Source organism: Rhinatrema bivittatum, chromosome 9, assembly GCF_901001135.1.
Source record: "Rhinatrema bivittatum chromosome 9, aRhiBiv1.1, whole genome shotgun sequence".
NCBI lineage: Eukaryota > Metazoa > Chordata > Amphibia > Gymnophiona > Rhinatrematidae > Rhinatrema > Rhinatrema bivittatum.
The window spans coordinates 125,585,759-125,603,608 of record NC_042623.1 but is presented as its reverse complement, the minus strand read 5'-3'; the positions used below and the strand labels follow the sequence as shown (position 1 = coordinate 125,603,608).

The following is a 17,850-nucleotide window of genomic DNA, read 5'->3' as shown; positions in this document are numbered from 1 at the left end:
TGAGAGAGAGAGAGATGAGAGAGAGAGAGGAGAGAGAGAGAGGAGAGAGAGAGAGAGAGAGAGAGAGAGAGAGAGAGAGAGAGAGAGAGAGAGAGAGGAGAGGAGAGAGGAGAGAGGAGACTGCCTTACTATAGTGCCTATGCCCTAGACAGGTATTTTAACCCCTATGGGAGGGCCACCTACTAACTCGGGGTGGGGATTAGGTATGAGCGCCGGGGGTTGGGGGCCACTCTCGCATTCCACACGAGACCTACGGAAAGAACAGTGGTCTCTAGTGCAGATTTGCTGGCCGGCGGAGTGAGGACGCTCACTCCAAGAAGTGGTTTGGGCAACGTTCTCTCCACCTAGCTTGTTGTTGCCCAGGTAGAGTGTCCATCAAGCTAGGTGGAGAGAACGTTGCCCAAACCACTTCTTGAAGTGAGCGTCCTCACTCGACGGCCAGCAAATCTTCACTAGAGACCACTGTTCTTTCCGTAGGTCTCATGTGGAATGCGAGAGTGGCCCCCAACCCACCGACGCTCATACCTAATCCCCACCCCGAGTTAGTAGGTGGCCCTCCCATAGGGGTTAAAATACCTGTCTAGGGCATAGGTGGACCGATAAGCCTTTAGTGGCCCCGTAACGCAAATCTCAGGGTTGTAGCTATTATCCGCGATAGCAGCCGCGCTAACACTGCGGCGTTTCGCCGCACACGATAGCTTTGCATATGCTCCGCCCCCTGACAAATTTGCATTCGCGATAACAGCCGTTATCGCGATTTGCGAATTTATCGCGCGGGTATCGTCAGACCATAGGATAGTAGTTATAATGTGTGTAAATTGCTTGACATAAACTGAAAGAACACATGCTGAGCTTTGTATTCTGTTATCTCTATGCCAGTAACTTGTTGTCTCAGAAATTGATATTCATCAGAAAACTGAATGGCTCTAGTCTGAAAATCACTAGAAAAGCAACACCCAGAAGGCTCATTTTACCATAAATAAATCAAGACACAATAAAGGAATTTTCTTAATAAGCAGTGTTTCATGTAGGAAAGATCCTCTTTAAAACGGATACCTTGTTCATCTCTAGCTCCTCTCATTATAAGGCTCCATTGTGTAATTCCAAGCAAAGAGGAGAGTCATAGTAACATCTCTGCTATAAATCTAGCTATAGCTATAATATAGCTATAAATCTAGGTGGTTGGGAAGATACCCAGCATCTCCTATTCCAAAAAATCAAGGACTTTTTTTTCACATTCTATGTCCTATAGTATAAATAAAAATAGTAATCAATCTCATAAGTTTGAGCCCTAGTAGTTTTCTTCCTGTCACTAACATTCTGGGCTGTTTTTTGGTCAGTTCAGAAGTAGAAATCCCAGAATGCTTAGAGAGATTGAAAAGCAGGGCTGATAGTGGTAGCTTGGTTAGTGGGTGGTTTAGCTTGACAGGGGAAAGGAGGCAGCCCAAAATAAAAAAAGAATACAGCTAGGAAGAGGTAAGCTGATATTTTTTACTACTCTTATACCGATTGTGAGGGATAGCTCCTTTACCTGCCTGTTCCCCACCTGCAGATAAAAAGTGATGTTACTTAGTTCTCATCGAATAAACCTGATATTTCTGTGGGGCTCATTACACTGAAAGTTCTGGAAGTTCTCTGGGGAGGTCTATTTAGGGAAATGTACCTTCATTTTTTTGGTTTTATTTTGTGTTATCTGGGAATTTCCATGTTATAACAAAAAATGAAAAAGTCAGCGGAAAAATGACTTTTTTTCACTGATTTTTCTCCTGTGTGTTATATCAGTTTTTCCATTGACTTTTTTGGTTTTTTTTGTTATAACTGGAAATTCCCAGCCAAAATAAAATAAAAATTGAAAACCAAGGTCTCTAGAAATAGGGTATAACCTTAGTGGTGGAGAGCCAACTTTTGAATCCTAGTAAATGTGTGGGTTTTTTTGTTTGTTTTTTTTTTACCCCTCATTCAAAGTGTAAAAAACATTCACACAAGCTCAGGAAAGTTTTTAAAGGAAAAACCAAACCTCTGAATATTGTAATTTTTTACTTACACTTTGAAGCAAGTTTTTATACTGCTTTTTGTAAAAAGTAGTTTTTTGTTTTTAGGTCAGATAACAGAATATCTTTATTCTTGAGCAGGGACTGGTTGCAAACTGATTAGGAGCAGCTGCTGTTGGGGATTAACTTGTTAAAATATCTTAACTTGTAGCTGATAGACTAGAGGAAGGGTTTTGGGGAGAAGATCTAGTGTGGTTGATATCTGAAAGCTGGAATCCATTGGGTAGGAGATTTGTTATAAAACTATTTGTGAATGTTTCTTAACCAAAACTAATCTATCTATGCTATCTAGCTACAGCAATGGAAAAAGAAAACCAGAAAAGTAGTAAAGATAAGGTTAAAATGGCATTTTTTTTCTTTTTGGTAGGGGGAGGGATACTGAAGGTGGAATAGTGGGAGGACTTAGGTAAGAACACCCTGTTCATTCCTTATTCCTCACTAGTTGCTCTGTATATGAGGTTTATCAATAGTTTCCCTGATCTTAGGGTACTCTTCCTCTCTAAAGTGTGTAAGCTTTCTATTAGATTCAGGGACTTGGCTCTCAAAGTAGTTAGGTTGAGATGGTATTTTTTTGTAACTAAATCAGTAGGTTTTTGGAAATAACTATTGCCTCTTTTCTTCCTCTGGGGGGTGGGGGGGAGAAAGGCTATTAGTGGGTGCCTCAGGAATGTGTCCTGTAGCCAGTTCTATTTTAATATTTTTGTGGGTAATACATGGGGACCTTTTGTTTTCATTCAGTTTATTTTGCCTGGGACGTTCAGTGTTAAAACAAAAAAAAAATGTAATTTTTCCTCCAATTTCTAACATTGAAGGTTCCAGGTAAAATAAAATTTAAAAACTGAAAACTAAGGTCCCTAGTGATATTATAGAGGGACTAGAAAGGGAAATCAATGATACAAAGATCTGCAATAAAATGGATATTCCCCGAAAGAGTAGTTGTATTAGGAAATGACCTAAGAGCTGGGTGGCTTGCATCCTTGGTGATTAGGATTCAGAAAAAAAAAAAAAAAAAGTGCAGTTATGCATTTGGGGTGAAGAATGAAATGAGAGCAGTGCATTATGGTGGGTGAGAGATCCTCAGGGTCATAGTGTCTTAGATCTCAAAGGTTCATGAACCAGTATAAAAAAGTGACAAAACCAGGGGCATGCTGGGATGCATAAGGAGAGGTTTAACCAGCAGAAGCAAGTGAGGAGCACATACAGAGAAAGGCTTTGGGAATTCTTTCCAACATAGATGTGTAGCAGGAGGTGATGGGGGAAGGGAAAGTCTTGCATATCTGTACAAGTGGAGCTGCAGTATGTTCCATTTGCAACCATAGGGAGGAGGAAAGTGGGGGCAGAAAGCGAGACTAGTATGGGAGGTGCCTTTGGATGTGTGGCCTCAGGTGCTTGTGGAATGTTGGCGGTGTCTGCATTCCAATAGACCTCCCCTCCAGCAGCTTAGCTGGGAAGAAAACTGAAGCGGTGTCTCCAACTTACTGAGTGCCACAAACCATTCTGCTATAAACTCAGACTTTAAAAAGCAAGCAAGGGAGAGTGAACTTTATAAACGGAGACAAGAACAGTAGGGAATCTCTGTGTACGTGGGGGTGGCTTGAAAAGTTTCATCTTTTGCCAACTGCTTCAGGTCCCTCTCGTCCCCTGGGTCTTTCAATATTCCGCAGCCTCAAGTGACCCTTCAAAAAGAAAGCAATGACTTTTTTTTTTTTGGGGGGGGGGGGGGGAAGCTTCTCTAAAAATACTGATTCACTTTATGGTTTTCAGAGAGAGAGTACTATTTTCTTTCAGAAAGGATGGAATGTCACCAAATCTGGCTTTCTTTGGAGTGTAATTTTGCACCCAGGCAGGCAAACTTTGATCCCTTTTACATAATTCTGGAAAGCATAACAAGGAGGTGATGCCTTTGAACAGGCTGTTTGGTGAGACCTCATGCAGCACGTTGTCCAGTTCTGAGGCTACATCTTCAATAGCATACAGGCAGGTTGGAAGTGATTCAGAGAGAGGCTATCAAAGTGATGCAGGGTCTTCACTAAAGCTATATGCAGTTACATTTAAGGACCTAAATATACATTCAGTAGGGGTGAGGACAAAACGAGGCCACGGGATGAGGCCAAAGGGGTATAAATTCAGGAGCAACATTGGAAAATATTCTTTACTGAGGTGATGGATGCATAGTTGGGCCGACTAGTGGGGCCTAATAGTCCTTAATAGCCTTATATTCTATTATAATAGGAGCAGTGTTGGGAGGTTGTAGTATTAAAAACACCCATCACTTACTCAAAAGCAGAGGCAAATAAAAAAATAGACAGATAATGCATGACCTAGTGATACTGTAGACAAGGGTAGTGGGGTTGGTATTAGCAAGCTACAACTCCCCAGAAACCAACCAGTTTAGTGCCAGTAGGTTGGTGGTATCTGGGTGCTCTACAGCAAGGCCATGAGGATATAGGCACCCAGAAGTTCAGGCAAAATCTAGCCAGTTTTGGAGGCTGTCTAGATTACAAACTTTGAGGAGAGGGGACTGCTGGGTGTAGGATTAAGTATGGCATCTATTCAGGATGGTAGAAAAAGCAATGAGGCAGCAGACACAGGCTGTCTTGATTAAGGCATGATTAAGCTTCTATGCCTCACAGCTGGGAATATATCCTTCAGTGTGGACAAGATTAATTGCGCATTCTGGATGGACCAATTGGTCTTTGTCATTATCTACTGCTACCTTGGGCCTAATTTACAAAATTATATTCCCTTAGACACAGTGGAGAGAAAAGCCTTAGTATATTGGACTCATAAGACATCCAGAAACCTGCAGTCTTGTGTGTTCAGCTATGCACACCTTTTATAAATGTATTGTCTGCAACCAGCATCTTGAATGATTTGCCTAATTTGATTTTTGGCCAGGTAATGCAGTCTTTCACACTATGCTGTATTAGATTTGTAGGTGATGTAGAGTTTACAGTGTTGGACAGAGGAGGAAGGGCAGAGAGAAATAGGTGATGCAAGTGAATACATAGCCCCAATCTCAATGGAAAAGTTCTCACTAGGCTTTTCATTGTCCTTAAACATGGTGTTTTAATACATTCTGAGAGAGAGAATCTTGGCAGTTTGAACATTGAATCACACCTTACAAAACTGGTGACTTGCTTTTATTTTAAGTCCTATTATGCTAAAGCTACTGGGAGTTTATATGGAACTTGGTGTCAGGAGAAAAGGAGGTAGGCATGGTTAGTTCAAAATGTATGTATCCAATGGACAGGGTGTGTAACTGCAGTAAGCACGCATGCAGAATTTGCTAACCTTTGCTTGGAAGTATATAAAAATATCTAAAAGTTGAAGAGTAGAAGTGTTTTGAAGATTCTCATTTTCCTTTCAATTTGACTTTGTGAATTTGACTTGCAAAAAACAGTAGAAGCTTTCCAGTTCTAGAAAGATGGTGTTTTGGCTTTCAGACTTGCAGTATAGCTGGAAATAAAGTACTTGGTGACTAGGCCTGAGTCTGGAATATTAGAAAAGCAAAGGAAAACCTACATCCCAGAATGTTAATTAGGGCTTGTCAATTCATTTTGAATTATCCAGTGAGAGTTAGATCTGAAAAAAAATATGCTGGAATATATGGCGAGTGGACCAGGGTTAGAAAACCTGGAACGGGGTAAAAAGTGGTGAGGATGTGGCCAGTGATGCACTGTGCTGTGAGGAGTTCAGGTTTTAGATTATTGATCAGTCCAGGGTGCTCCATGGAAGTGGTGTGCTGAGGCCTGAGGAGGGATGTCAGATGTTGCTATTGTGGCAAAACCTTTTTGGGTCAGTGAGAGGCTCTGGAGCTGAACTTCAGAGAGGGCATCTCTCAGTTTTTGAGTCAGTCCCGGTATGCCACTTATGGGGAAGGGGGAGTTGAAAGGGGGAAGCAAAAAAAAAAAGTCATGGAGTAGAGTTGACTTCTGAATTGGCCACTTGATGACATTTTTAAGAAAACTTAGTGGGATTTTATACTTGGTATATCCTTAACAGGTGAAAATAATATCCAGATGGTCCATTTCTTGTGTGTGTTAGTAATGGAAATGATGTGCATCCTTTTGTTTAAAAAAAACAAACAAAAAAAACCTCTTCTCCTAAGGCATTCAGTTGCAAATGCATGTCCCTTGACTAGAAGAACATCTACAGCAAAAGATTTCATTGTAACTTAGTCTGGGAAGAAGCTTGCATTGCTGGCAGGTAGCATGGATGGTGGAGCTGGGTTTAAGAAACTGAACAGGATATTGGTGGCACATTCTGGAGATATTATTTATTACGTTGTAGGTGGGCAGTAAATCAGTTGCTGCCTGTTTAATTTTTAGACCTAGAATAGAAATTGTCCCTTTGCAGAAGAGCTGAAGGTTCCTGTAAGATATACAGTTAAAGATGGAAGGGGACTAAGAATTTTTTTAGAAGATTAAGAGTGATTTTTTGATATTTTGGATCAGTTTCTGACTGAGAGGGAGGAATCCCTGGAAGGAAGGGCTGCATCCCTGTTTTTGCATCTTGTGCTCAGCTAACAGCCAAGTGGAAGACTGCATAGTTGGGAGTTTTTTGAGAAGCATTTTGAGGAATCCATCCCATTTCGAAACTGGGAAACCGTTTTCCCTTGCACTGAAGGAGGATTTACCTACTCTTATAGGGAAGGCTTTTTGGGCCAGGAAGGTGAGAGAGAGGGTCACCAAGAAAGGTACTATGGACAGAGGAAAACTATATTTTTTTCTTTATTTATATTTTATTCCACTTACTTAGTGTTTTTTGACTCATTGCCTGGATATCACACTCTTAAGCTTACGTAACCCTTTTCATTTATTGAATAGCAACCTTGGACTGTGAGCCTTTCATTCAAGGTGCCCTTTAGCTTGACAGACCCCCTCACTGCGAGTATTGATTAAAGAGTGAGTGTGCAGCCTGGTTACCCCACCACAAGCACCAGGGCTCTGAAAGCTTAGGCTTCCTCCATGCCGGGGTCGCGTAACCCAGACCCCTCCCCCAAGTGCTGAACTTTGGTGCGAGAGTGTTTTGGAAATCTGGGAAAATAGACAGCCCTGCATCAGATACCTCTACCAGAAAAGGTGTTGGATAGAATTTCAGACTTTGGTCTAAAGCAATGGTTCCAACCCTGTCCTGGGGACTCCTCAGCCAGTTGGGGTTTCAGGATTTCCACAATGAATATGCATGAGAGAAAATTTGCATGTAATGGAGGCAGTGCATGCAAATTTTTTCTCATGCATATTCATTGTGGATATCCTGAAAACCCGACTGGCTGGGGGGGTCCCCAGACAGGGTTGGGAATCACTGGTCTAAAGCCATTCTTAAGCAATTTGTTCTTTCCTAATTCCCCTTGGTGGTTTCCATATGACTTTCTATGCTTTTAGTTTTTGACCATGAATAACGTTAATTGTTCTTTTGTATCTGTTTGCAGCTATGTCTGGCTCAGACCTGCAGCACTGATGAGATTATTCAGAAGTTGGATTTTTTCAGGTAGTGAAGATGAAGGCGCCGTGGCCTTAAAAGGATGTGACACTGTGGTAGATGGCGTATTCAGCCCCAGCCGACCCAGTGGAATTCTAGCATGGAGAAACTGCGCCCAAGCCATTCTACTAACACCACAGAGGCACCCAGGGAGCTTTTCTCCAGCTAACGAAGATGGATGGGGCTGGAGCCCACAAAGGCAGTCTCCACCGTTTATCGGCAAATCTGGCACCGAAGGAGATTGTCCTGGGACTCCATTACATTACTCTACTTGGAGAAAGCTGCAACTCTGTGACACCCCGCATACTCCGAAGGTAATATGTTTATACAAACAAAGACTTCTGTCTAGTTGTGCCATGCTGGAGAGAATAAAGAGCATACCTAGGCAGTCCTATCCCTTCTGCCTCTGAGAATTCTTCTGTTTTTTACCCTCTGTAAAAGATGTAGTGGTAGGTGATCTTTTGATTGGAAGATGATATCTTAGAGGAGATACATGCATGCAAAGTGTGCCAGATATATAGGAATTAATCTTTTTCCTGTGATGGATTGTGTATGAAATAGAGGGGGGTCTGCACAACCCACAGTTTGTTCAGTGAACCTGCAGCAGAAGCCTGAAGAAACTGCCTCAGCTTTTTTTTTCTGTTTTGTTTGTATCTTCCTGTATCTGCAGAGCCTGCTATGCAAAACTGGCCTTCCTTCAAGTGGGTCACGATTTCCCCTCCGGGGATCAAGGCTCTTGCGCTTTACAGCTGGATCTAGTGTTGGCCCCTGTGATCTTGCTCAGGCTTCAGTAGTTAATATTAACCCCTTCACTCCAGAGTCCTATCGATGGATGAATTTCCAGCATGGTGGCAAAAGGAAGGCAGCTGAAGAGACTCTGAGCAGGTAAAAGTAAGATGTTTCTTAGGCTGGTTGTTCTACAACTAGTAAAACTGCAGAAAATCTAAGAAGCCAAATGAATTGAATTCTGGTGAGTGTCTTTTTTTTTGTTTGTTTAAGGGAAGAGGGGTGGATGTACTGGGAGATGAAGGTTGTGCTGATGTGTATTTGTAGGGAGAGAAGTGAAGTTATTTAAATTGAATGAATCACAACTTCATTTGTTTTTGTGCTATGGTGGAATGCTCTTTCTAGTGAGCTATGGGTAGAACCCACCTTATTAGGAAATTACTGAAAACCTAAATCTTATCTATTCAGCCTAGCATATGAGGATGGTCCCAATTAGAGTCCAGCCAGGTTGGTTTAGATATAAATATTAAGACTTGATGCTGTTTTAATATGTTGAATATTGAAAATGTTTGTTTTATGTGCTTAGTATTTGTATGTGTTTTTTTTTCTTAAACTTTTCTATTTTGTGGGTGTTTCCTTGTTCAACCACTTAGAAGTGTCTATGTAGCTGTTTAGATATTTTTTTTTATAAATAGAATAATTGTAGGCAGGCTTTCTGAAGTGCTATTTCATTCCTATAATTCACCAGAGAAAAAGCCTTTTACAATCTTTGGGTAGTTCAGTTTATAATTGATATTTATTACTTGGATTTATTTCCTACCTTTTTGAATACAAGTTTGTCAACATGGGTTACGGCATATTTGAGAACTTGGATATAAACGAGATGTTTGTAGCTTCACATCATGAATTGTAAACAGTTGAATAGCAGAAGTATAACTAAACAATGTTTCCATAATTATCAAATTATGTTAAGTCACAGTGCCTTTTATCCTATGGTAAGATTTCCCAAACACGTTAAAAGGAAGATCATTGCCTTCCTGCAGTAGATGATACTGAAGGGATAGTTTTACATTTTAACTCTGAGCCAAGAAAACATCTGAGTCCTCTCTTCTTTACCTACTAATCGCACTCCTTCGCTCCAGTTTTCATTTCAACATTTAGAAACATTGAAGAGAGTTGATGGCTGAAAAATGTGATTATTTTAAGCTCTTATGCTTTTTTTTCCACCTGCTAGACCAGTCATCGTGTAAATAAGTTCCCCCACCACAGCTGATGGAGACAAAAGGACATACCTCTTTTTATGACCTCACTCTGGGCTATAAAGGTAGTGTGGTTCTGGTCTAATCCCAGTAATCTGTCTCCGGCAACTGCAGACATGTGAGGATGTGTGTGGTCCCAGCGTGGTTGAACCTTTGCTCCTGGGACAACAGCCCCACAGCAGGCTTTTTTTTTTTTTTCTCCCAGTGAGAACACTCTCTCTTCCAAGTTAAGCACTTGGTTGAGCCCCTGGAAGTCTATCCCAATACCCTGAGGGGTCTGAGGATTCACCCAGGAAGAGGTCCCTTAGCATTTGCTAGGAACAGAGAGAGGCCCTGTTTTTTTTTTTTTTTTTTTTATAGGGGGAGATGTGAGAATTTCTCTATTCCTCTCTCTCTCTGTCCATCCCCTACCAGTTGCACACTCTCGCTCTCCATATAAAAAGGCTAAAAAAACAATCCCAAGGGAGATAGGTGGCAGTTAAGAGGCCTGCCAGAGGCAGTAAGCAATGCTTTTCTAAGCGCTGGTGACGGGAGGAAAAAGCTCTACTGAACGAGTGGCAGCGTTGCTGCTGTGGCAAACTTTCTCCCCCCCCCCCCCCCCCTATAAACCCATGTCAACACCATGGCTGGTAAGAGAAAACAGTTTAGGTGCCACATATGTGAGAGAGCTTACTGCAGCATTCTGGCCTAGGCTACTGACAATGTGCATTGCAAGTAGGTCCCTAGTGTGGTAGACTTTTGTCCAGTCTGTGAGGGTGAGCCGAGCCACAGGTCCCAGGGGGAAGGTAGCATTTCTCCTCCTTAGAGGGAAGAGTAAAAGAAAACTGATTCGTTACTTCAGCCATGGCAGGAGCTCTGTAAACCCTCCCCCCACACACACAACAGGATGGCATCAGGAGTGGCCCCAGGTATAGAGGCACCTCCCCAAAAGGGCTTGCTCCCTTGGGGGGACTGCAGCAATTGGCACAACAGGGTCCCTGGCAAGGGGAGTTCCCTCAGAATTCATAATGATTATGCACCTGGCATATTCTGCTATATGACAGCCTGCCTGAGTCCCCCAGGGGGTAGTGATCTCCCTAAAGCAACACTGCACAAGGGTCCAAGGAAGGGCTTTGGGCTATAGAGATACTCGGGATTCCAAGGAAGAGCCCTGGTCAGAGAAGAAGTCAGGACAGGGCTCGCCTGGGAGCTGTCATCTGAAGAGGCAAGCTCTCGTTTGAAGAGGATGTCTCCTCTAGAATATGATTGTTTCGAAAGGATGTAATGCTCCTTACCTCCCCAGTGGTGCCCTCTGGCCACAGGCTCCTCTGACATAGCACCATGCTGTATCCAGTGGCTCTGACTAAGAGACAGCCTGCAATCCCTGAGCCTTTTATAGGCCCTGCATCTGGGACTTACTGTGGTGCTAGCTGATGACATCATCACTCCTTGAGATATAAGGAAGCTCCATGCATCTAACCAGTCCTTGAGCCACAGATCCTTCAGGGAACCCTTTGCCTAGGTGTTATCATCTTTCTACCTGCCCTTGCTGTTGACCTACCTTGCTCTGCTCCTGGTTCCTGCTTACCTTCCCTTCCTCTGCCTTTGATCTGACTTCTTGTTGCTGATCTGGTCTGGCCCTTTGACATAGCATGCCAAGCAATCTGCCCTGACCTCCAGGTTTTCTAGTCTTGGCCTGAAGTCCAAAAGCCCTGATCTTAGTCGTTGCTCTGGCCATCCTGACTGTAGCTTGCGACGACACAGTAGCCAACCATTGGAGTTTAGTCCGTGTCTGCATGAACTGGGCTGCACCGATCCCACAGTAGTCCTTGAGCTTACATTCCTGAAATGAGGCATTGGAGTTGTTGGCCCTAGGGCTAGCGATGAGAGAGAACGGCCCCCCCCCCCCCGGATGGTGACCCTTCTTTCTCCAGGGGAATAGGAAGACCACCCAAAGTGTTCCCATTAAATAGAACCCTAAGGTGCATGATCCGTGCAGAATGGGACAGTCTCCAGAGATAGCTCAAGGGGAGTAGAACGCTTTAAAAATGAAAAAAAAAAAATGTATCCCCTGATTCTCAAAGGTAAAAATAACCTTGTTAGTGTCCCACTAGTGGATGCTCTGTTCTCAGCAAAACCATGATCCCAGTAGAAGGGGATACAGCTCTGAAGGACCCTCTGGACAAGAAAATAGAATCCATTCTCAAGCAGTTATTTACTACAAATGCTATGTTGCTGCAAGCTTCAGTTTGTGGGGGTTATATGGCCCGGGCAGCCTTGCACTGGGTCCAACAGCTTGCTTGGAGCTGATAAGTATGGGGGTAAACCTCATGCAGCAGTAGTTGCTATCCTTAACAGAAGGCATGGGATTACTACCCTTACCCAATAAGTTTTGATGCAATTGCAACATCGCTCTCTGCTTTGACAATGGGGGGTGGGGGGAGAGATTGTGGGGTGGGAAATAAGAATTTGATTCAGATGACAACTATCATGGGCCCTGACTTTTATGGTCTGGGGTACTGATATGCAGACATAAGGGAAAAAGCGCTGGACTACTTCTACAACTAATCCCAGAAGCAAAGCACATCAAGCAATACTGTCTGAATTTTCAAGAAGGCTCATCGCCCAGTAAAAATGCTGCTAATAGTAAACTTTTTTTTTTTTTTAATGCATTATCATAAGGCTTGGGGATATCTGTATGGAGTGGCAGTTGCTACCCTTAAGAAGATGGGGGGGGGGGGGGGGGGGGGGGGGTAACCTGCACGGTGCAATAGATACTAGCATAAGAAGCTTGCTGGGCAGACTGGATGAACCATTTTTATCCTTTTTCTGGCATCATTACTATGCTATCATCAGCTCTGCAATACAGTGATTAGCAGATATGATCTGGTTAGAATGTCCTCCTGGCTTTGATATGCCAGGAGGCTTTTATGGCCACACATCTAGGTGGCAGACTCAGCTTCAAAATCATGCTTGAGCAATAGTTTCCTACCTACTACAAGCTTCTTCATACCCCCAAGTTCCCTACCCTTGTTTTATTGTAACTTTTGCCTCTTCGTTGCAGTTTAATGTTCTGGTTTGTTAAATCCCCCTGTTCCTTGTAAAACAGATATATGATCTGTATCATGAACATCTGTATAAAAAAATACTAAATAAATAAAAGGCAAACTGATTTTTGGAGAGGAGTTAGAAAAGCTCCTTCCAAGCTGGGGAAATCTGAGTGCCAGAGACTCCTTGAGGATAGGGCATGGGTGGAGTCATCAGGTTCACAGCACCCAATGGACTGGCATAGGTTTAGGATGGTGAGGCATTCTCCTATAAGTACACAAGGCAAGGGTCACCTGTTTGGAGAAAGCCATGAAAGCAAAGGCTGAACCCCCAACAGCAGCCAGGACCAGCCACCCAGATTGCATCATGTGATGTTTTTCACTCTTTCAACAGAAAAACTTGTTTATCTCCTATGAAAAGGGGAACAATTGCAGTTTGTTTTTTTTATGATCTAATATCCTTGGTGTGGCCTTAAATTCTTGTTTTCAGACAGTTGTAACTTTAATCTTTTATTTCTTAATCAGATGCAGAAACAAATTGCTTAGCTTTTTGTTCCATAGTAATACTCTTTGCAAAATTGGCCTAATAATGAAGACCCTAAGACACCAAAAGGGTCTCTTCTAATCTAATTCTGCAGCCCTACCTGGATCCTCCCTGACCACCAATGAAATTAACATTATTTTTTTTAATGTATGTATTCAGAGGTAAAGGAGGAAAAAAGTAAGAGTGAGCATCAACGCCCCTGTGTGCCAGACATTAAAACATGGTGGCAGAAAAAGACCAATACGGCTCGTCTAGTCTGCCCATCCACACCATCACCACAACTATTCAAGCTTTATGATCCCTATCACTCTCTGAGATCCTCTCATTATCCCATGCTTTCTTGAATTTTATTTTTTAGCTTTTAGTTTATAATTTAAGATAACATTGACAAGCATATGTTTGCTTGGTAGTAAATAAAGCATTGCATCCAGACAATGATACGATTTTCTTTTGTGAAATTAATTTTATGACTAATACCACATATCAAGACCCCAAAAAGGAGTATGAGGATAAACTTGAGGCAGCCAAATTTAATAAGGAAAGTTACTTACATAACTTACTGATATAAAGAGAATTCGAAAAACACTAATCAGACAGATTCTGGAGTATGGGCAGGAACCATAGTATCCTACTGTCTAAAAAGGTCTTTGTTTGGCTAGGTTTAGGGCTCTAAAATGCCCCCTAAACCAACCATATTTTCCCTTAACTGAAGAAAAGTCTCCTCCTAATCTGAGCCTGTTCACAGACATCTGGAAAAACCCAGACCACCTGACCTGTATAAAAAAAAATAATTTCTTACTGAAGAACAACCTCCCTCCATAAGATTCTTTTCTGACGTGGATGCACATGAAATCAATAAGGTAGCAGGGTCCTTTTATTTCTTCAGTTGCTTGCTCCAGAAAACTAGTTAAATCAGGTGAAATAGAAGTATCCAACACTCTCATCTTTTTTTTTTTTTTTTTCCTTAAAAGGTAATAAAAAGCTTTAGGGAGGGTAATCATTCCACTGGGCAACAATGAAAGTGTTACTGACCTAAAAAGGTCCTACTCTGTAGTATCTTGATGTACTGAACACGAATATGACCATGAAAAGTTTTATTGGCTCTCGTTTTGAAGATATTTAATATAGTTCACTTTCTATGTTTAGTTATGTAAATTTATCCAGTAGGACTGTAATAAGCCTAGAATGATGTATATTGCATAATACCATCATGCACACATCATCCAGAATTTATTAACATCATTTTCTGATGCAATGCAGTTCTACTGCCATGCTGCTGCTGAGTAAGCTGACGTCAGCAGTGTAGTATATGAAGCCCAGTCAGAAAGGGTGAGCATTTGAAATATTCATGCTGGCTGACTACTGCTGGACACTCTGCAGAGATGCTCCCGAACAGGTGTACAAGAGACAAGCAAAGACAAGCCAATAGTAGGAGACCGTAGGTCTCCTACTATTGGCATACAATTCAAGATGTAATTATATTATTGCATATTACAAAAAAACTAGAGCCAATTTTTGCATTTTCAGTCACATTCATGTTTAGCACATGGAAATGTATAAGAATTGACTAATTTCATTTCTGTAACTTGACTTTTGGTGAAAATTTGTTGCCCAGTGAAATTCTTCTGAATACACAAGCCCTATTTCTTATATTTCTTTTACTCTTGGGGACCAATAAGAGGAGATTATAGTAAAATTTAAGTATTTAAAGCTAAGAGTCATACACCTGTTCTCAAAACTGTAAGCCTTCTATGTATTACAGCACTGTCCTTAACTGAGGCAACTCTTGAAACTTTGATCCTCCTTATGAACGCAGAAATAACTTGAGCAGCAAATAACTGTCCTATCAGCTCTACTGAAGAGAAACTAAATATCTTACTTGCAGTCCTTTCTAAGGAAACCATGGCTTGCCAAACATCTTCCAAACTGATGGCATCGGGTCTTTCAAGGCTGTTTGTTTTTCCATGAAGCTTCAAAAACCTTGCTTACTGAAACCCTCACAAGAGCTAAGGTTACAGAACTGGCCACAGCCTGGCCAAAGCAGACTCAGTCTCTACTCTGCTCTTGGATTCCCACACCAGGGGAGGAGAGCGATAATCTGGACTCAAAGATGCTTCCAACTCTGAAGGTTTGCCGACCCTCTGGCATTGCTTGCAGTAAGGGATTCACCAGATGTTGTTCTGTGGTTCCTAAAAGCATAGATACAATTTAAGTGTGAGGGGGCAGGTAGTGGCAAAGAAGAGCACAGCAAACTTTCCTTTTCACCATATTTAGAAAGAAAACTGTTTGGAGAACCAAGAAGCCATTCAAACTGTCAGCAACCAGCTTCCATTGCCACAAAAACGTCCTAGGGGTGCACCCCTTTGGTGCAGCAGCATCCTATAGGGCACCACCTTCTGAAGAGAAGGCCAGGAGCCTCCCGCTGACGTTGACCACGGCGTCTCCAAATCCCTCAACCAGTCAGATGTTCCGGGGCCAGGAACAGCAAGGCGCCAGATGGTAAGCTTCTCAATCCCTGCTGATAAGAGAGGGCACCACCTTTCTTGAATTCTGGATACAGTCCTTGTCTCTACCACTTATATATGAAGGCTATTTCATGCATCCACTACTCTCTCAGCAAAGAAATATTTCCTTAGATTACTCCTGAGTCTACCCTCTAACTGGCATCCCATAGCCACTCATTCTAGAGCTTCCTTTCCTTTGGAAAAGAGCCTGTCACCTCTGCATGGAAACCTTGGAGGTATTTTAATGTCTCTCTTGTATCTCCCCTATCCCACCTTTCCTCTATGGTATATATGTTTAGATTTTTTTTCTGCTCCCATATGCTTTAGAACAAAGATACCAACCATTTTAGTAGCCACCCTTTGGACAGACCCCAACCAGTTTATATCCTTTTTAAAGATACAGTCTCCAGAATTGTATAGTGTATTCAAGTGAGATCTCGCCAGAGATTTATTCAGGGCTAATATTGCTTCCCTCTTTTTTTTTTTTTTTCCTGACCATTCCTCTCCCTATGCATCTTTCTGGCTTTTCTCATAGCCTTATTCACCTTTTGGCTATCTTAAGGTCATCAGATATGATTTCCCCCAGGTCCTGCTCTTCTTTTTGTGCTTAGGAGTTTCAGCCCTATACACTGTACTTCTCCCTTGGGTTTTTGAATCCTAGATGTATTTTTTTAGCACCACATGAAGGTGAAAAAGCCCTTTTATTCCTTGGACTGCAAAAGAGCCTTGACTTATTACTGGAAGATATCACAACCACCTCATCAAACCTTGTAGTTATTCATTTCTTATGATCCTAACTCAGTGGACATAACAGTAGCCAAAAGAGCTTTATCCATTTGGCTAGCAGACTGTATCACACATTATGTTCTTACTGGCCTCGGATTACAGACTCTGTTAAGGCTCAAGTGATGGCCATGGCTGCATAGTAGCCTATCTGCGAGCTGTACCTATTGAAGACACTTGCAAAGCTTCAACTTGGTCATCAGTGCACACCTTCATGTTTCATTACTGTCTCTGGACAATTTATCAAGTACATTTGGCCAAGCAGTTTTGTATAACCTATTCTCCTCAGTACAGTCTGGGTTGCTTATTCACTAAATGCGACTAATTCAGCCCTGCTTGTCAATGGAGAAAGCAAGTGTGCTTACTGTAAATGGGGTTTTCCATACACAGCAGGATGAATTAAGAATGCTAAATACCCGCCTGCCTCCCTGGAGAGTGTACTGCCTAGCTAGATTTAGCTATAAAACTGCCTCATGAGCCCCTCTGTCAATGTCTGCGCAGGAACTCCTCCATATACTCAGTAGAGCAAAAGCTCTTGGAGCTATGAGAGAAGGGTCTATTTGGCACAGTCTGATACCCATGTGACATGGCTAATGTAAATCTGCTTGTTTATGGAGAGCAGACCTTAACCAAAAGGTCTCATTATAATTAGTATTCTTAGGTATTCATGAACTGTAAATTGAGTTGTTTTCCAGCTAATTATTGATTCTTTTTGAGTATAAAAAAATGTGGGTGTTTTTTGTAACACAGTTACTATTGTTGGGTATCCTCTTTTTTTTTTTTTTTTTTTTTTTTATTCTGGTCGAATTAAATACATATATTTTTGCAACCGAACAATTACCCACATGGAAAAGGCACAAAAACAGAGTGAGGGATCCAAGACAGGAAGGGGAGAGATGAGAGTACTAGGGGAAGTGGTGTAAGCACCTATTTTATTTTTTTGTATTGGGTGTTTTATCTGTATATTAGTTTAAAAGATAAAATTTTAAGTCCTTCATTTTAATATAGGAACTTCTGTATCTGCTGGAACCTAATGCAAGTAGGACACCAGACTTGCCATATGCAGATACAGTGTGACTTTCTTCTCTTTTCTTATTCCAGGAGAACTGCAGGTGTAATAGAAGAGGATGAGGTGCTCCTACCTTGTAAGGTAATGGCCTTCATCCTGTGTGTTTTTGGGCGGAGAGGTTATAGGGCCAACAGTTACCCTATGTGAAAACCGAAGCTGCTCACCCCCATGATTGGGCACAGTGCTCCCTCGTTGGTAGTAGTTACAGCATGTCAACTCCCTCCTTTCTATTGTTCTTTGCTTGCCTCCCCTGCCTAGCGTCATCCCTATTCAGTCAGAAAACTTGTATGACCTGACAATTTTGTACATGTGTTACCAAAACAATACATAAAAAGGGCAATTGTCAAAAGCCATATACTCAAAGCAATTTTCCAACTTTACCTACTAGGGATGTGTACAAACAT

At 42.0% G+C, this 17,850-nt stretch overlaps 1 protein-coding gene across 1 annotated transcript in view; it reads left to right on the top strand.

Moving 5' to 3' along the window:
- The first annotated feature begins 6,265 nt into the window (after nucleotides 1-6,265).
- The window catches only part of LOC115099566 (wee1-like protein kinase 2), a 135,755-nt gene continuing 124,170 nt past the window's right edge, over nucleotides 6,266-17,850 (top strand). The window contains 4 exon segments of the mRNA XM_029617300.1: nucleotides 6,266-6,351; nucleotides 7,486-7,849; nucleotides 8,206-8,420; nucleotides 17,479-17,527. Of these exon segments, the coding sequence (XP_029473160.1) occupies nucleotides 6,266-6,351; nucleotides 7,486-7,849; nucleotides 8,206-8,420; nucleotides 17,479-17,527 (714 nt within the window).